Below are 13,849 nucleotides of genomic sequence, written 5' to 3' on the forward strand. Positions count from 1 at the left end.
AAAGGCTGATTTGAAAATACGTAACTAAGGCTTGGTTTCTTTGTCAAAAGTGAATGAAGGACTATCAGGAGAAACTGGTGCACACATTGGTTTTGTCCTTGACTTGGAGCTGGGTTTAATTCATGGAAAGGGAAGACACGTCAGCAGGGTGCTCAGAAGTGGCCCCCCATCAGGAGGGAAGCTCGAGTGCCCTGGGGTGCCCTGCTCTGAGGAGACAACAAAACAGTGACGCGTCTTTTCTGATAACCTGCCAGCACTCGGACATTTTCACGCCTTTTCTCTTAGTTTTAATATCCCATCAGATGGGAATTGTTGAGTAAGCAAAGCAGGTACAGACCCTATTGTCTTACTCGTTGAAAAATATCCAAACTAGCCTTCTAGAAAACCTGTGCCCACCCTCCACACACACGCCCATGTTTATTATTTGTGGATTGTGTATCCAAACATTTCCTTTCTAATAATTGACACCCTTACCTACTTCCCAGAACATAGGTTAAACTCCCATCAAGTCAATTCTGACTCAAACAGGGCAGGCTAGAACTGCCACCTGTGAGTTTCCAAAATGAACTTTTTTTTTAATAAAATTTTTATTTTGAACAACTAACTCAGACAGCAAAGTAGAACATACACTAAAAGGAGAGTTTGGAAAGTGGAAACCTGATAAAGGCAGGAGTTTTGTTTTTTTAATGCAAATAACATACCTCTGCCTACAACACTAACTTTTTTTTTACAGGAATAGGAAACCTTTTTCCTGAGCAATAGCTGGTGGTGTCGAACTGCTGACCTCGTGGTGAGCAGCCCAATACATGCCACGGGGTGCCGAATGAGAATAGGTATGCAGCTGATAGGGTAAGTCCTACGTCGTGTGCTTCCTGCCCACCCTTAGAAAAGGAATCACACAAATCTAAAAGATAGGCAGAGGCCAGTGTTTATTAAATGTTATTACGTATATGATCCTAAAATCATTCCTAAAGGCTCTTTGTAGAGGAATAATCTGAGACATGCAGGAATAACAGACCTCTGTCACTAAGCCTGGGGACGTGCTTTCTGGTGAGAGTCTATATAAGGCTTCTAGAAACACTCGCAGCACAATTTAATCAAAATATGAGGCAGCCCTAAATTGTTAGGTAATCCTAATTCAGGGTTTGCTCGTGAATATGACAGGCCAATCACCAGTTCCTGCCTAGGAGTGTCCAAGAAGAACCCACCTACCAATGAGCACTCTGCTAGTTAGAGATGTATCTTCCTCCAAGTTTTCATTCCCAACTACCAGAGGAAAAGACGGGAGAGCGTGGTCACTTCTTGCCTCTCTGCTTCTTGTCTTTGCCTTTCCCCTTGGAATCCTTGCTGTCGTCTTTGTCCTTCGTGGGTAACTTGAAAGAACCAATTTCATTCCGGACCACCGTGCCTCGCCACCAGGCTTGGAGCTGGAAGAGAAGAGGCATGAGAGAAACTTGTCACGTCTTCCCCCCACTGATCTGGGTGACGGTCTCTGGGTGTGGGTGGAGGCCAGGCTCAGTCCAGCAGCACACCCAGCTGTGCAGGGCCCAGAACAGAAGCTATGGGCCAGACTGAGCGAGCCGAGAAGGCCCACTCTGCCTTTAACTTACACACCTGACTTCCCTGTACTCCTGCCCGATATGGACTCCTACGCTGGCATAGAACTGTCTGATCCAAGAGGAAAGCTTGTTCTTGAGACCAAGGCAAAAGCAATCACCTAGGTAACTTCAATGTTGAGACTTCCTGGGGGCACTTCCTATCTTTAGTTATTAATTAAAAGAATACTCATTTAAAAAAATTTTTTTTAGATAGCTCTCTTCAATATCTTAGTTTTCATAACACCGGTCCTGAATGCAATCTGACCTACTAATCCTCTTTAAGATCAGATGGAATGCTAAAATAAAGTCAGTTCTTACACTGTGATTCTGAATTTAATCATCCTGGCAAGTGGAAAATGGAATCGAAGCTCAAATAATGTAATTATACATTTAATCCTAATTTGGGTTTGGTCTCTGGCCCTGAATGCACTTTCTTCATCTACTCCCCAGCACACAGGCCAGGCTACAGTTGCACAGTAGGGATCCAGGGGGCTGCAGTGGCCAGCAGCTGATGGTTACTTGTGCATTATTGCTTGAAAATATTTCCCAGCATCTTTGCCTTATCATTATCACTAATAGTACAAGCTCAAATAAAATCCAAACATCTCAACATTTTTTCCTGAACTTCTGAGCACTTTCCATCTTTTTAGAAAATAAGCTCTTATCTGAACCCAGGGCAATAAACCACCATTCTGTCAAGCACTATTTTAGATTAACATTTGACTTCTGAGCACCGTGTTTAGGTTTTGCTTCCACGGCTAACTACCCCTCTCGCCCTCAGGTCGGGAGCTCAGGCCTAACTCTTCCTGCCCTGAGCACCACTGCTCTGTGTGAAGCCAGCCTGGTCCCACTGGGCCCCATGGTGCCACTTCCGGCTTCCTACCAGTATGGCACTCCTTAGTTCCAGCTCATCCTGTTGTATCCTCTTCCTGGTCTTCTCCTTTTCCAGCCGATCCTCAATGATGACTTGCTCATACTCCCTTATCTACGAAAACAGGTTACATGTGTGTCACAGGGCTCCCTTAGCTAGCCTGGCCATCCTGCACTTTCCATCTAAATTTAGATTCTAAAATTTTTAAATATGCCAGGCCTAGAGATGAACCTAAGAAAAGGCTTGTGGATACCTAGTTTACAAATGTTCACATATTCATGTGTTCCCAATATTTTTTTCAGTCTGAATAATGCATACACGTTTTCATAAACATGAACTCATAGCTCAGTTAAGTGATTTATGACCCCTACATGTGGTTTTTAAAAGTGTTGGAATGTACACATACAAGTAGCAGCAATCTTTCAAAAAATCAGCAAATTCTACACTTCAGTGATGAATTTGTAATGAGGAGCTTTGAAGAAATCTATATTTAGAAATGAACTTCAGAGACCATAAAGGCATAGTAGTAATAGTACCTCTGCCCACAAGGTTGTGGGTTACCTGCCTTCTGTGTAACAGAAGAATGCCTGGCCCAGAGTGAGCACGATATGAGACGCGGTTGCTGCTGCTGTCCGTTATATAGGAGCACTAGCCCTGACTAAAAACCATATTGCCCAGCTGTTGTAAGTTAGCTACCACTCACTCTTCAACAAGTAGCGTGGCACTACTGATTGCGCCTCCACTTCCTTACCAGCTTCGCAAGGTCTTGAAGGTGTGCTAAGTCACTGGCCTTCGTAACTTTGAGAGTATTAAGCTCATTCTGTTTTGCTTCTGTGTCCTTATCAAATTTCTCCATCCAGAACTCCAGCTTCTCTTCAAGTTTCTGTTTGGAAAGAACATTAAGCACAGCTTCCAGCAGGCACAGTACAATGTGTACTTTGTAAACTCCTTTAAAAATCAATCTCTCTGCCACTGAGTCCATGCTGGCTCATAGCAACCCTACAGGACAGGGTAGAACTTTCCCTGTGAGTTTTCCGGACTATTTACAAGAGCAACTAGTGGTTTCGAACTGCTGACCTAGTAGTTAGCAGCCCAATGTGTAACTGTAAGGATCCCATTTGCATTAAGATTGAGAACAAGAAACACTGTCTCTAGTGATAGGATTCAGAATAGTGGCTACTACTTGGAAGCAAGAGCCCTTTTTAAAATTGGGAGTTCCTGGGTTACATGGTTACATGGATGTAATCCACTACCCACACTCAACTGCCCGTGGGGTTTCCCAAAACAGAATTTTTTTACACAAGCAGAATGCTTTTCTCCTGTGGAGCAGCGGGGTTCCAGCAGCCAAGCACTTAACCACTGCACCACCAGGGTCCTTGGTGCATGTTATTTTAAATAAGGAGGTCTGGATCTGTAATGTGGCAGCAAAGAGGAAAGGGAGGTGATAATTCTGAAGGATAAGTGGCCTCACAGGATAAACAATCCTGAGGAGAAATCAATGGGACCAACCAGCACTTGGGAGGGGGGCATAGGAGAGGAGGAGGTAGGGAAAGGAAGGGAGTAGCCAACAAACCAGGGACGAGGGAACAACAAGTGATCTAAAATTGATGGCTGGGAGGGAGTAGAATGCCTGGTGGGGTTTGATCAAGTGCAATGTAGCTGAGAGGAATTACTGCTCAGAGCTAAATGAAGGTCGAACATGATAGTGGGACAAGAGAAAAGTAAAAGAAAATAGAGTAAAGAACTAGGAGGCAAAAACACATTTATAGAGGCACATACATATGTAAATATATTAATATATAACAATCGTGACACAGGTCTATGTACATATATTTTATGTTAAGTATGAAGGTACAAGATGGATATTGGGCCTCTACTCAAGTTCTCAATGCAGGAACACTGTTCTAATAACCTGCATTCTGTGGTGCTTACCTTCCCGACATGATTGCTGAAGACAAAATGGGTGCATAAGGAAGTGTGATAAAGAAAGCTATGGTGTCCAGTTATTATATAGCACTTGGGGTCCTAAAGGCTTGAAGATAAACAAGCAGCCATCTAGCAGGGAAGCAACAATGCCCACATGGAAGAAGCATACCAGTCTGTGTGATCACAAGATGTCAACAGGATCAGGTATAAGCATAAGGCATCAGAAGACCCAAAATAAACAACCATTTTGATCCAATGAAGGATGGAGTGGAGACCCAAAGCTCATCTGTAGACAACTGGACGTCCCCTCACAGAAGGGTCATGAGAGAGAAAGGAACAAGCCAGCCAGAGTTCAGTATAGCACTGACGAAACGTACATTCCTCTAGTTCTTTAATGCTGCCTCGCACCCTGCCCCTCCACTATCATGACCCCCACTCTACCTTACAAATCTGGCTAGACAGCATGTACACTGGTACAGATAAGAGTTCTGGACACACAGAATCTAGGGCAGATAGGCCGCTCAGGAACAGTAATGGGAGTAGCAATACCGTGACCTAAGAGGAAGGTGGGGGAGAAAGGGGGAACCAGTTGCAATGGTCAACGTATAAACAAATCCCTCCCCCACAGGGTGATGAACAGAAACATAGGTGAAGGGAGACAGTGGATGGTGTAAGATATGAAAATAATAGTAATTTATCATTTTTTTGCCTCTACACTCCTAGTAATTTATAATTTATCAAGGATTCATGAGGGAGGGAGGGAAAAAAAGAGTTGATACCAAGCTGATAGAAAATATTTTGAAAAGGATGAGGGCAACATGTAAAAATGTGCTTAATACAATGGGTATATGGATTAGTAATAAGAGCTGTAAGAGCCCTCAATAAAATGATCTATTAAAAATTTTAAAGAACAAACAGCAGGACTTTGGTAAAATGTTTGTCTTTTGTTTTGCTTTTTTAAAAGAAGCAGTGGCCTTGGAGGTCTAGCTGGCAGCACTAGGTCGTAGTCCACAGGGTGCAGCATTTCCAGGTGCTGGAAGATAATGCATGTGGCCCGCGTCCATACCCAGCTGACTAGCCAGGGTGCGCTGTAACCCAGCAAGATGAATGTGGCAGCTCCGAGACATGGAAGGGTACCTAGCCACGAGTACAGATAGGTGAGTACCACGTAACATATTAATAACAAATAGTGATCTGGAACTGCAATAGCAAACGGGCCAGTATAGGCTAGCAGACGGCTTAGGTTCTGATCCCAACTCGGGCACTCAACTAAGTCTGCTCGTAAGGCTCAGCTCACTTATCCATGAATCGGAGATAAGAGCGTAACTCTGACAGCACCTGACAAAGCAGCACCAAGAATATAATCCATAGGTTCGTCTGACATAATACAAACTTTAAAAATCAATAGATCCAATGAAACAGTCTATAAAAAAGACTTTATGACCAAGTAGGATTCACCCAAGGATTTAAAGATGAGTCAACAAAGGAAAATTTTAGCAAGGTAAGACAAAGGAGGCTCTCTTAGTTGGAGAGCGACTATCTGCCAGAAACCTAGAGGGAAAACCTCTTGCTTCATGTATTTTATCTCCAGATGTGACAGTGACTGGCTTATTGCCTCTCGGCTCTGTTCACCCTTCATGCCCTGCCTTATGAAACTGGATGCTGTGTAGACCGTCTCAATTGCCAGCTTGCACAATGCTAGGCGTTGTCAGTAGAGGGCGCAGGAGGGACATGGTAGGCAGGCTGCCAAGGGTGTGTGCCATACACCCAGAGAGTGGTAGGGCCTCACCAGTAAGTTTTACTGCAGCCAAGGAAGGAGATTCTTGTTGGCTGACACAGTCCCCAGTTTCCCCATTGCCTTCCTTTTCTCATTTGTTTCAGTAAAAATATTACATTTGAAATTGGAGTCACCACCTGATTGTATTTACAACACTCAAGATACAGCCGCATAGGCCGGACAGCTGAGCCTCATATTATCCTTGCTCTCTAGGCTGTTGCAACAGAAACACAGGTGAGTGCATTCATGAACAGAAGTCTGTTTTTTCTCTCACAGGCTCAGAGGCTACAGCGCATCAGCAGGAAAGGGAAGACAGTCTCTCTCCTTTCCTCTCCCTCTCTCTCCATCATTCCGCTCTCGCTCTCGCTCTCGCTCTCGCTCTCGCTCTCGCTCTCGCTCTCGCTCTCGCTCTCGCTCTCGCTCTCGCTCTCGCTCTCGCTCTCGCTCTCGCTCTCGCTCTCGCTCTCGCTCTCGCTCTCTCTCTTCCACTCTCTTCCACTCTCTTCCACTCTCTTCCACTCTCTTCCACTCTCTTCCACTCTCTTCCACTCTCTTCCACTCTCTTTGGAAGAAAACTCTAGTCTGCTTCACTGGCCCCAGCATTCCTCGGTTGCTTGGCAGTTCTGCAGGTCAGTGAATTATTCAATGTTGTTCTTCTAGCCAAAGTCTCTAACTCCCACTGAATGAACTTTCCTTGCATGGCCACGTCTGCTAAGAAAGTGGGGTAAGATACTGATAGTAATCACATGTGGCTAATTGGGTCTAGGCTTCCCTGCAGTGCCATTCTGCTGCACACAGCATGAGCCCTCTGAGAAGCAGGGAGAGGGATCTCATTACCAGCAAGAGCCAGGTGGGGAGCATGCCCTCTGGACCTAAGATCTCTGCCCACGAACCTCCTGGATTCAGAAGACAGTTACATCAGAGGAGCAGCAGTAGAACCAGGAGGCAGAGTGTGAAACCAAGTGGTGGCCTTTCCAATCCATGGAGCAAGAGAAGCTGAGCGCTTTTGTGTAGGAGGCTGGCTTGCAGAGTGCCTCTGAATTGGTGACGTTGGGCTTCCTGAGCCACAGAAGTGGATCTGAATGCCTGTGGGCTGAGGCTTACAGAGCGGATGCCCCTTTGGACATTTATTAGAGGCCTGAAAGAACTTTGTAACATGTCCTGAATAAACAACTGTCCTGGCATTTCTCACTGGCAATAACAACTTGTTAACTTCCTTAATAAACTTTTTAATCATGAATTTTGTCTGTCAATTCTGGATAGCCCTTGCAATGGATATTAGAACCTAGAGATAAAATAGAAAACATTGATTAAGACATCACAATCTCCATGTGACATTTCTCTTCCATACTTGTGCTTGCTTCTAGCCTACTCTCTTGAGATCTCAAAAGTATGTACTTTTTTAAACATATACAATTTAATGGTTCAGTACTATTAAGATGAGCTGTACAATCATCGCCACATGGAGAGCAAGTGCTTTGAAAATGATGAGGGCAAAGAATGTACAGATGTGCTTTATACAATTGATGCATGTATGGATTGTGATGAGTTGTATGAGTCCCTAATAAATGGTGTTTTTTTTTAATCATCACCACAAGCAATTTCAAACATTTTATTCTTTCTCAAACTCATTGTTATCTCCTCCCCACTGTTCCCAAGCTCCCCTGCCGCACCTCTCAAAAATTCTCCTGTCCAGTTGATTCGGACTTACAGCGTCTACCCTGTAAGCCAGGCAGAACTACACCCCTGCGTTTTCTGAGACTATAACTCTGTACGGTGGTAGAACACTTTGCCTTTCTCTTGTGGAGCCACTTGTGGTTTAGAATTGCTGACATTGCAGTAGCCAGCTAAACCTGGAGCCACTAAGCAACCAGGATTCCTCATGCCATGCCCCTAGGTAATTACTAATCCAGTTAATATTTATAGATTTATCTATCCTGGATTTCATACACAAAAAATAATATAAAACAAAATCAAGAAAAAAGCAAAAAAAACCCAACAATGACCAAATAAAACACAGAAAAACCTCAATCTAAGAGAAAATATCAAAACATTAAAAACTTTAAAATAAGGCAAAAGGGAGATCAAATGATAAGTTGTTATATTTTAACCTACAATTGATGTATGTATGGACTGTGATAGTTGTATGAACCCCTAATAAAATGATCAATATATATGTATGTATATATGTATATGTGTGTGTGTTTACACACATGCTTAATGATAGGAAAACTTACCATGGTGAAAATATATATACTACACAGAATCTATTACTATGTAATTTCATCTTTTGAGTGGTATTGAGTAAATAATAAATGTTTTCTTGATATACTGGACAAGGGATTAATCTCTAATATCTACATAAAACTTCAATGCGTCACCAAAAAAAGAACCCAATTTTAAAATGGGCAGAGGATTGCTGTCTGAAAAGTATGTACATTTAAGACACTCCTGCACCAATATTGTCTCATTAACATAATAAAGACTACTCTCAAATGGGATCATATCCACAGGCATAAACTCACAGTGTCCAGTCAATCTGACTCCTGGTGACCCTACAGGTCAGAGTAGACCTGCCTTGGCCTGTGGCCCTTGATGCGGGTAGAAAGCCTCATCTTCCTCCCTCACAGTGGCAGGTTTCCAGCAGGCTGACACATAAGGACGATGCTCCCAGGGCTCCCTGTCTACTCAGGAGTTACTATTCAAACATTATTCTGAAAAGTGACACAATTCAATCCATAGCATGCAGGATGTGGTAAGCATCACCCCCTGCTTCTTTCAAGTCTTTGAGAGTGGCGCTCCTCTCTAACAGCCCTCCATGGGGGCAGTGCACTGCTGCACCCAGGCTTCTGGTATATTACCCTGGTCAACAAACTCACTGCTATCGAGCCAATCCCGACTCGTGCTGACCTTATTGTGGTAGGCAGAGAAAATTCCAGAGGTTTCAAGTTAGCCCCTTACTCCCATAATAGCCGTCATCCCATGATGTCAGAGAACTAATTCAGAAATTCTGCCAGTTAAGTATAACTATTCCAATTATATATCCAGAACTGAGAAATAGCAGCAGTGTCGGTCTGCAGATACAAATGGGCCCATAGGGAGTGAGATTTAAGGCTGCATCTATCACTTAACCACGGTCATTCCCATTCGACTAGAAAGCAACAGGATTTTTGGTTCCCTGAATTTATTATATATTCAGAGCCAGTGTTCAGTAATGTTGCAAAAGTCTGGGCATTTTCTTTTCCTCAGTGCACATTCTCTCTAGTAAATGCCACACGTTCCCTACCAGCAAGCCCACCCACAGGGGACAGGCTTCAGCAGAGCTCCCAGACTAGTAGCAGACAATGAAAGAAGGCTTTGGCTCCCCATTTCAGAGGAAAACCTTATGCACAGCTTTGAAATCTACTCAGAAACTGAAGGCCCAATGACTGGAAGCAGAACAATGTCAGAGGTAGTGCAGAGGATGGGCCCCGGGGACAGAGAACACGTGCAGTGTGACTGAGGAGCTGATTCTCCAAGTTGAGTTGACTGTGGTGACATTTGTCAGGTGAAGCCGTGGGAGTGGAGCCTTCAGGATCAGCATTTACTGATGGGCGTGAGGAGAAACAGCTGCAGAAGAGGTTTGGAGCAGATTTACCTAATGCAAATTGTCTTTGGATCTCTTGACTGCTGCTTCCATGAGCAGTGATTGTGTATCCAAGACCTTGACAACTTCAGCCTTTTCTCCATTGATCTTGATGTTACCTATTGGTCCACTTGTGAGGATTTGGGTCTTCTTTCTACGGAGTTGTAATCCATACCGAAGGCTGCCATCCTTGATCTTCATCAACAAATACTTCAAGTCCTCCTCACTTTCAGCAAGCAACATTGTATTATATGCATATCACAGGTTGTTAATAAGCCTTCGATCCTGATCCAACATTCTTCTTCATATAAGTCAGTTTCTTTGATTATTTTCTCATTATACAGATTGAATAATTATGGTGAGGGAATACAACCTTGTCACATACGTTTCTTATTTTAAATCATGTACTAGTCCCTTGTTCTGTTTGCACAACTGTGCCTTGTACAAGTTCTGAATGAGCACAATGAAGTGTTCAGGAATTCCCATTCCTCTGAAAATTATTCATAGTTTGCTGTGATTCACACAATCAAATGCCTGGCATATTCAATAAAACAAAAGAAAACCTCTTTCTGGTATACTGTGTTTTCAGCCACAATCCATCTGATAACAGGATTGGTATCCCTTGTTCCATGTCCTCTTCTGAATCTGGCCAGAACCTCTAATAACTCCTTATCAATGGACTACTGCAACCATTGTTGGAAGATCTTCAGCAAAATTTTACTTGCATGAGATATCAATGATACCATTATGTAATTTAAGTATTCTTTTAGGTCATTTTTCTTTGGAATGGGTAGAAATATGGATCTCTTCCAGTCAATTGACCAAATAGCTGACTTCCAAATTTTAAACTGAATAAAATTTTTTGAAAGTTCGTGAGAGCCAAAATATGACCTTGAACTTTGAGACTATCTCAAGAACAGACTTATCTCATTGAACACTAATGACAGAAGACCTGTTGAGCTGTGGGAGGACATAAAGAATGTCATTCATGAAGATAACAAAAGGTCATTAAAAAACAGAGAAGAAGGAAAATTTCAAAGTGAATGTCAGAAAGACCAACTTCTTCTCTATTGCAGAGTAGTAGGGCAAGCAAATGAGAGATGAACAGGTCCTTATACCTGGAACTATAGGTAACATCATGATTTGGAGGTAACATCATGATTTGGAGAAAAGATGGGTTTTGACAAGGATTGTGTCTTGCTTGCATCTATAATCTTGCTTGCTTGACTGCTCATGGAAGAAGCAGTCAAGAGATCAAAAGACGCACTGCGTTGGGTAAATCTGCTGCACAAGACCTTTCTAGAGTATTGCGAAGCAAGGATGTTATTTTGAGGACTAGGGTGCACTGCCCACCCCATTGGTATTTTCAATCACCTCATATCCATGTGAAGTTGGACACTGGATAAAGGGGACAGAAGAATTGATACATTTAAATTGTGGTCCTGGAGAATAATCCCGAAAGTACCATGGACTGCACTCACAGGACAATCCTGTCTTTGTTGGAAGAAATATGGCCAGAGGGCCCCTTAGAGGCAGGGATGGCAAGACTTTCATTTTACATACTTTGGACATGTTGTCAGGAGAGACCAGTCCCTGGAGAGGGACATCCTGTTTGACAAAGTAGAGGGGCAGGGAAAAAGAGGAAGGCCCTCAAGGAGGTGGACTGAGGCTCAAAACACAGGAACAGTTCAAAGGCAGGGCAAGAGTGGGCAGTGTTTAGTTCTGTTGAACACAGGAGTGCTATGGGTCAGAACCCGCTCTCTGGCACCTAACAACACCATTCTTTCCCAATGGGTGCTCCCGTGTGTACATGAGAACCTTAGCACATCTGTGAATTCCGGTGTAACCCTGACTGGAATTCAAACCAAGGAGAGGAAAATGACAACTCCTTATCACCATTACTAACCAGCGTTACACTTGACATTCTAGCCATTCAATAGGAAATGGAAATAGACATATAAGCAATGAGAGGGAAGATATAAAATTATTATTTTGTCATCAATACGATTTCTACCTAGGCAATCCAAATAAGTTAACTGAAAAGGCATTAGGACCCATAGGAGAGGACATAAGGAAAGTTGCTTAGTATGCAACAATGACTAGCCTTCCAATCACTGTGCACTTAAAGACATGGCCAAGAATACTGACTACAGAATTGTTACAGTGCCAAAATAAGGGAACAATCCAAATTCCCACTGATAAAATTGTATCAAGCATATTTGTACATATGCTGACATCATCATTTTCTAAACATTTACTTTCTACTGAGCCCTTAATATCAGCTCCTCTTTTTTCCCTCCCTCCCCACTCCCACCTTGTGAACCCTTGATAAGTTATAAATTATTATTATCTTCATACCTTACACCATCTGCTGTCTCCATTTACCCACATTTCTGTTATTTGTCCCCCTTGGGGAGGAGGTTATATATCAATCCTTGCAATTGGTTCCCCATTTCTCCCCCCTTCTCTCCCCAAAGTAAAAAAATTTTAATGGAAACTGGAAATATATATATATATATATATATAGTATTTGTTTGTTTGACTCTTTAATTTTTTTAATAAATCTTTTTGTTGGGGCTTACACAACTCTTATCACAATCCACACATACATCAATTGAGCAAAGCACCCTTATACATTCGTTGCCCTCGTCATTCTCAAAATTCGCCTTCCACTTGGGTTCCTGGAATCAGCTCGGTTTCCTTTTTTTCCCTCCCCTTCCCCTCCCTCCCCGCTCCCCACTTCCCCCTGCACCATTGATAGTTTATAAATAATTATTTTATCTTATCTTACATGCCTGGCGTCTCCCCTCACCCACCTTCCCATTGCCCATCTCCCAGAGAGGAGGTTACACATAGATTCCCCAAGATCGGTTCTCCCTTCCTACACCTCCTTCCCTCCAGGTGTCACCATTCCCACCGCTGGTCCTGAGGGGTTCATCCATCCTAGATTCCTTGTATATACTATTTATATTTTAAAAATACCCCCTAAGTGGAGAGCAAATGCTTTGAGAATGATTGGGGCAGGGAATGTATGGATGTGCTTTATACAATTGATGTATGTATATGTATGGATTGTGATAAGAGTTCTATGAGTCCCTAATAAAATGTAAAAAAAGAAAAGAGGAGAAAAAAATTATTAGGGAAAAGAATGTACAGATGTGCTTTATACAATTGATGTATGTATATGTATGGACTGTGATAAGAGTCGTATGAGCCCCTAATAAATTGTTTTTTAAAAAAAGATTAAAAAAAATACCCCCACCACACACACGCAAAAAACATTAACAGCGAGTGAGCGAGTGGTCCCAAAGGGATCAGTTACCAGGCATCAAAGAACAAAAAATCATATCATTGACTGCACACCTCCATGATAGGATCGCTGAAGACAAATGGGTGCATAAGCAAATGTGGTGAAGAAAGCTGATGGTGCCCGGCTATCAAAAGAGATAGTGTCTGGGGTCTTAAAGGCTTGAAGGTGAACAAGCGGCCATCTAGCTCAGAAGCAAATAAGCCCACATGGAAGAAGCACACCGGCCAGTGCGATCACGAGGTGCCCAAGGGACCAGGTATAAGGCATCATGCAAAAAAAAAAAAAAAGATATAAGTGTGTGTATGTATGTGTATATATGTGTATATATGTATGTGTATATATGTATATATATATCATATCAAATGAAGGGGGAAGTGCAGAGTGAAGACCCAAGGCCCAAGTGTCGGCCAATGGAGATCCCCTCATAGAGGGGTTTAGGAGAGGAGATGGGTTAATTAGGGTGTGAAGTAGTATCGATGAAGAACACAGCTTTCCCCCGGATCCTGGATGCTTCCTCCCCCCAACTACCATGATCCGAATTCTACCTTGCAGGGCTGGATAGGACAGAGGCTGTACACTGGTGCATATGAGGGTTGGAGGTACAGGGAATCCAGGGTGGATGATACCTTCAGGACCAAGGGTGTGAGGGACGATGCTGGGAGAGTGGAAGGTGAGTGGGTTGGAAAGGGGGAACTGATTACAAGGATCCACATGTGACCTCTTCCCTGGGAGAGGGACAGCA

At 43.0% G+C, this 13,849-nt stretch overlaps 1 protein-coding gene across 1 annotated transcript in view; it reads right to left on the reverse strand.

Moving 5' to 3' along the window:
• Positions 1–906: 906 nt before the first annotated feature.
• Positions 907–13,849, reverse strand: part of DRC9 (dynein regulatory complex subunit 9) — a 42,067-nt gene continuing 29,124 nt past the window's right edge. Inside the window, exons 9-11 of the mRNA XM_075556293.1 lie at positions 3,221–3,352; positions 2,482–2,583; positions 907–1,427 (exon numbers count right to left, since the gene is read on the reverse strand). Coding sequence (XP_075412408.1) covers positions 1,296–1,427; positions 2,482–2,583; positions 3,221–3,352 — 366 coding nt within the window. The 3' untranslated portion in view covers positions 907–1,295. The remainder of the gene's footprint in view (positions 1,428–2,481; positions 2,584–3,220; positions 3,353–13,849) is intronic.

The sequence above is a fragment of the Tenrec ecaudatus genome, chromosome 8 (genome assembly GCF_050624435.1).
Source record: "Tenrec ecaudatus isolate mTenEca1 chromosome 8, mTenEca1.hap1, whole genome shotgun sequence".
Taxonomy (NCBI): Eukaryota; Metazoa; Chordata; class Mammalia; order Afrosoricida; family Tenrecidae; genus Tenrec; species Tenrec ecaudatus.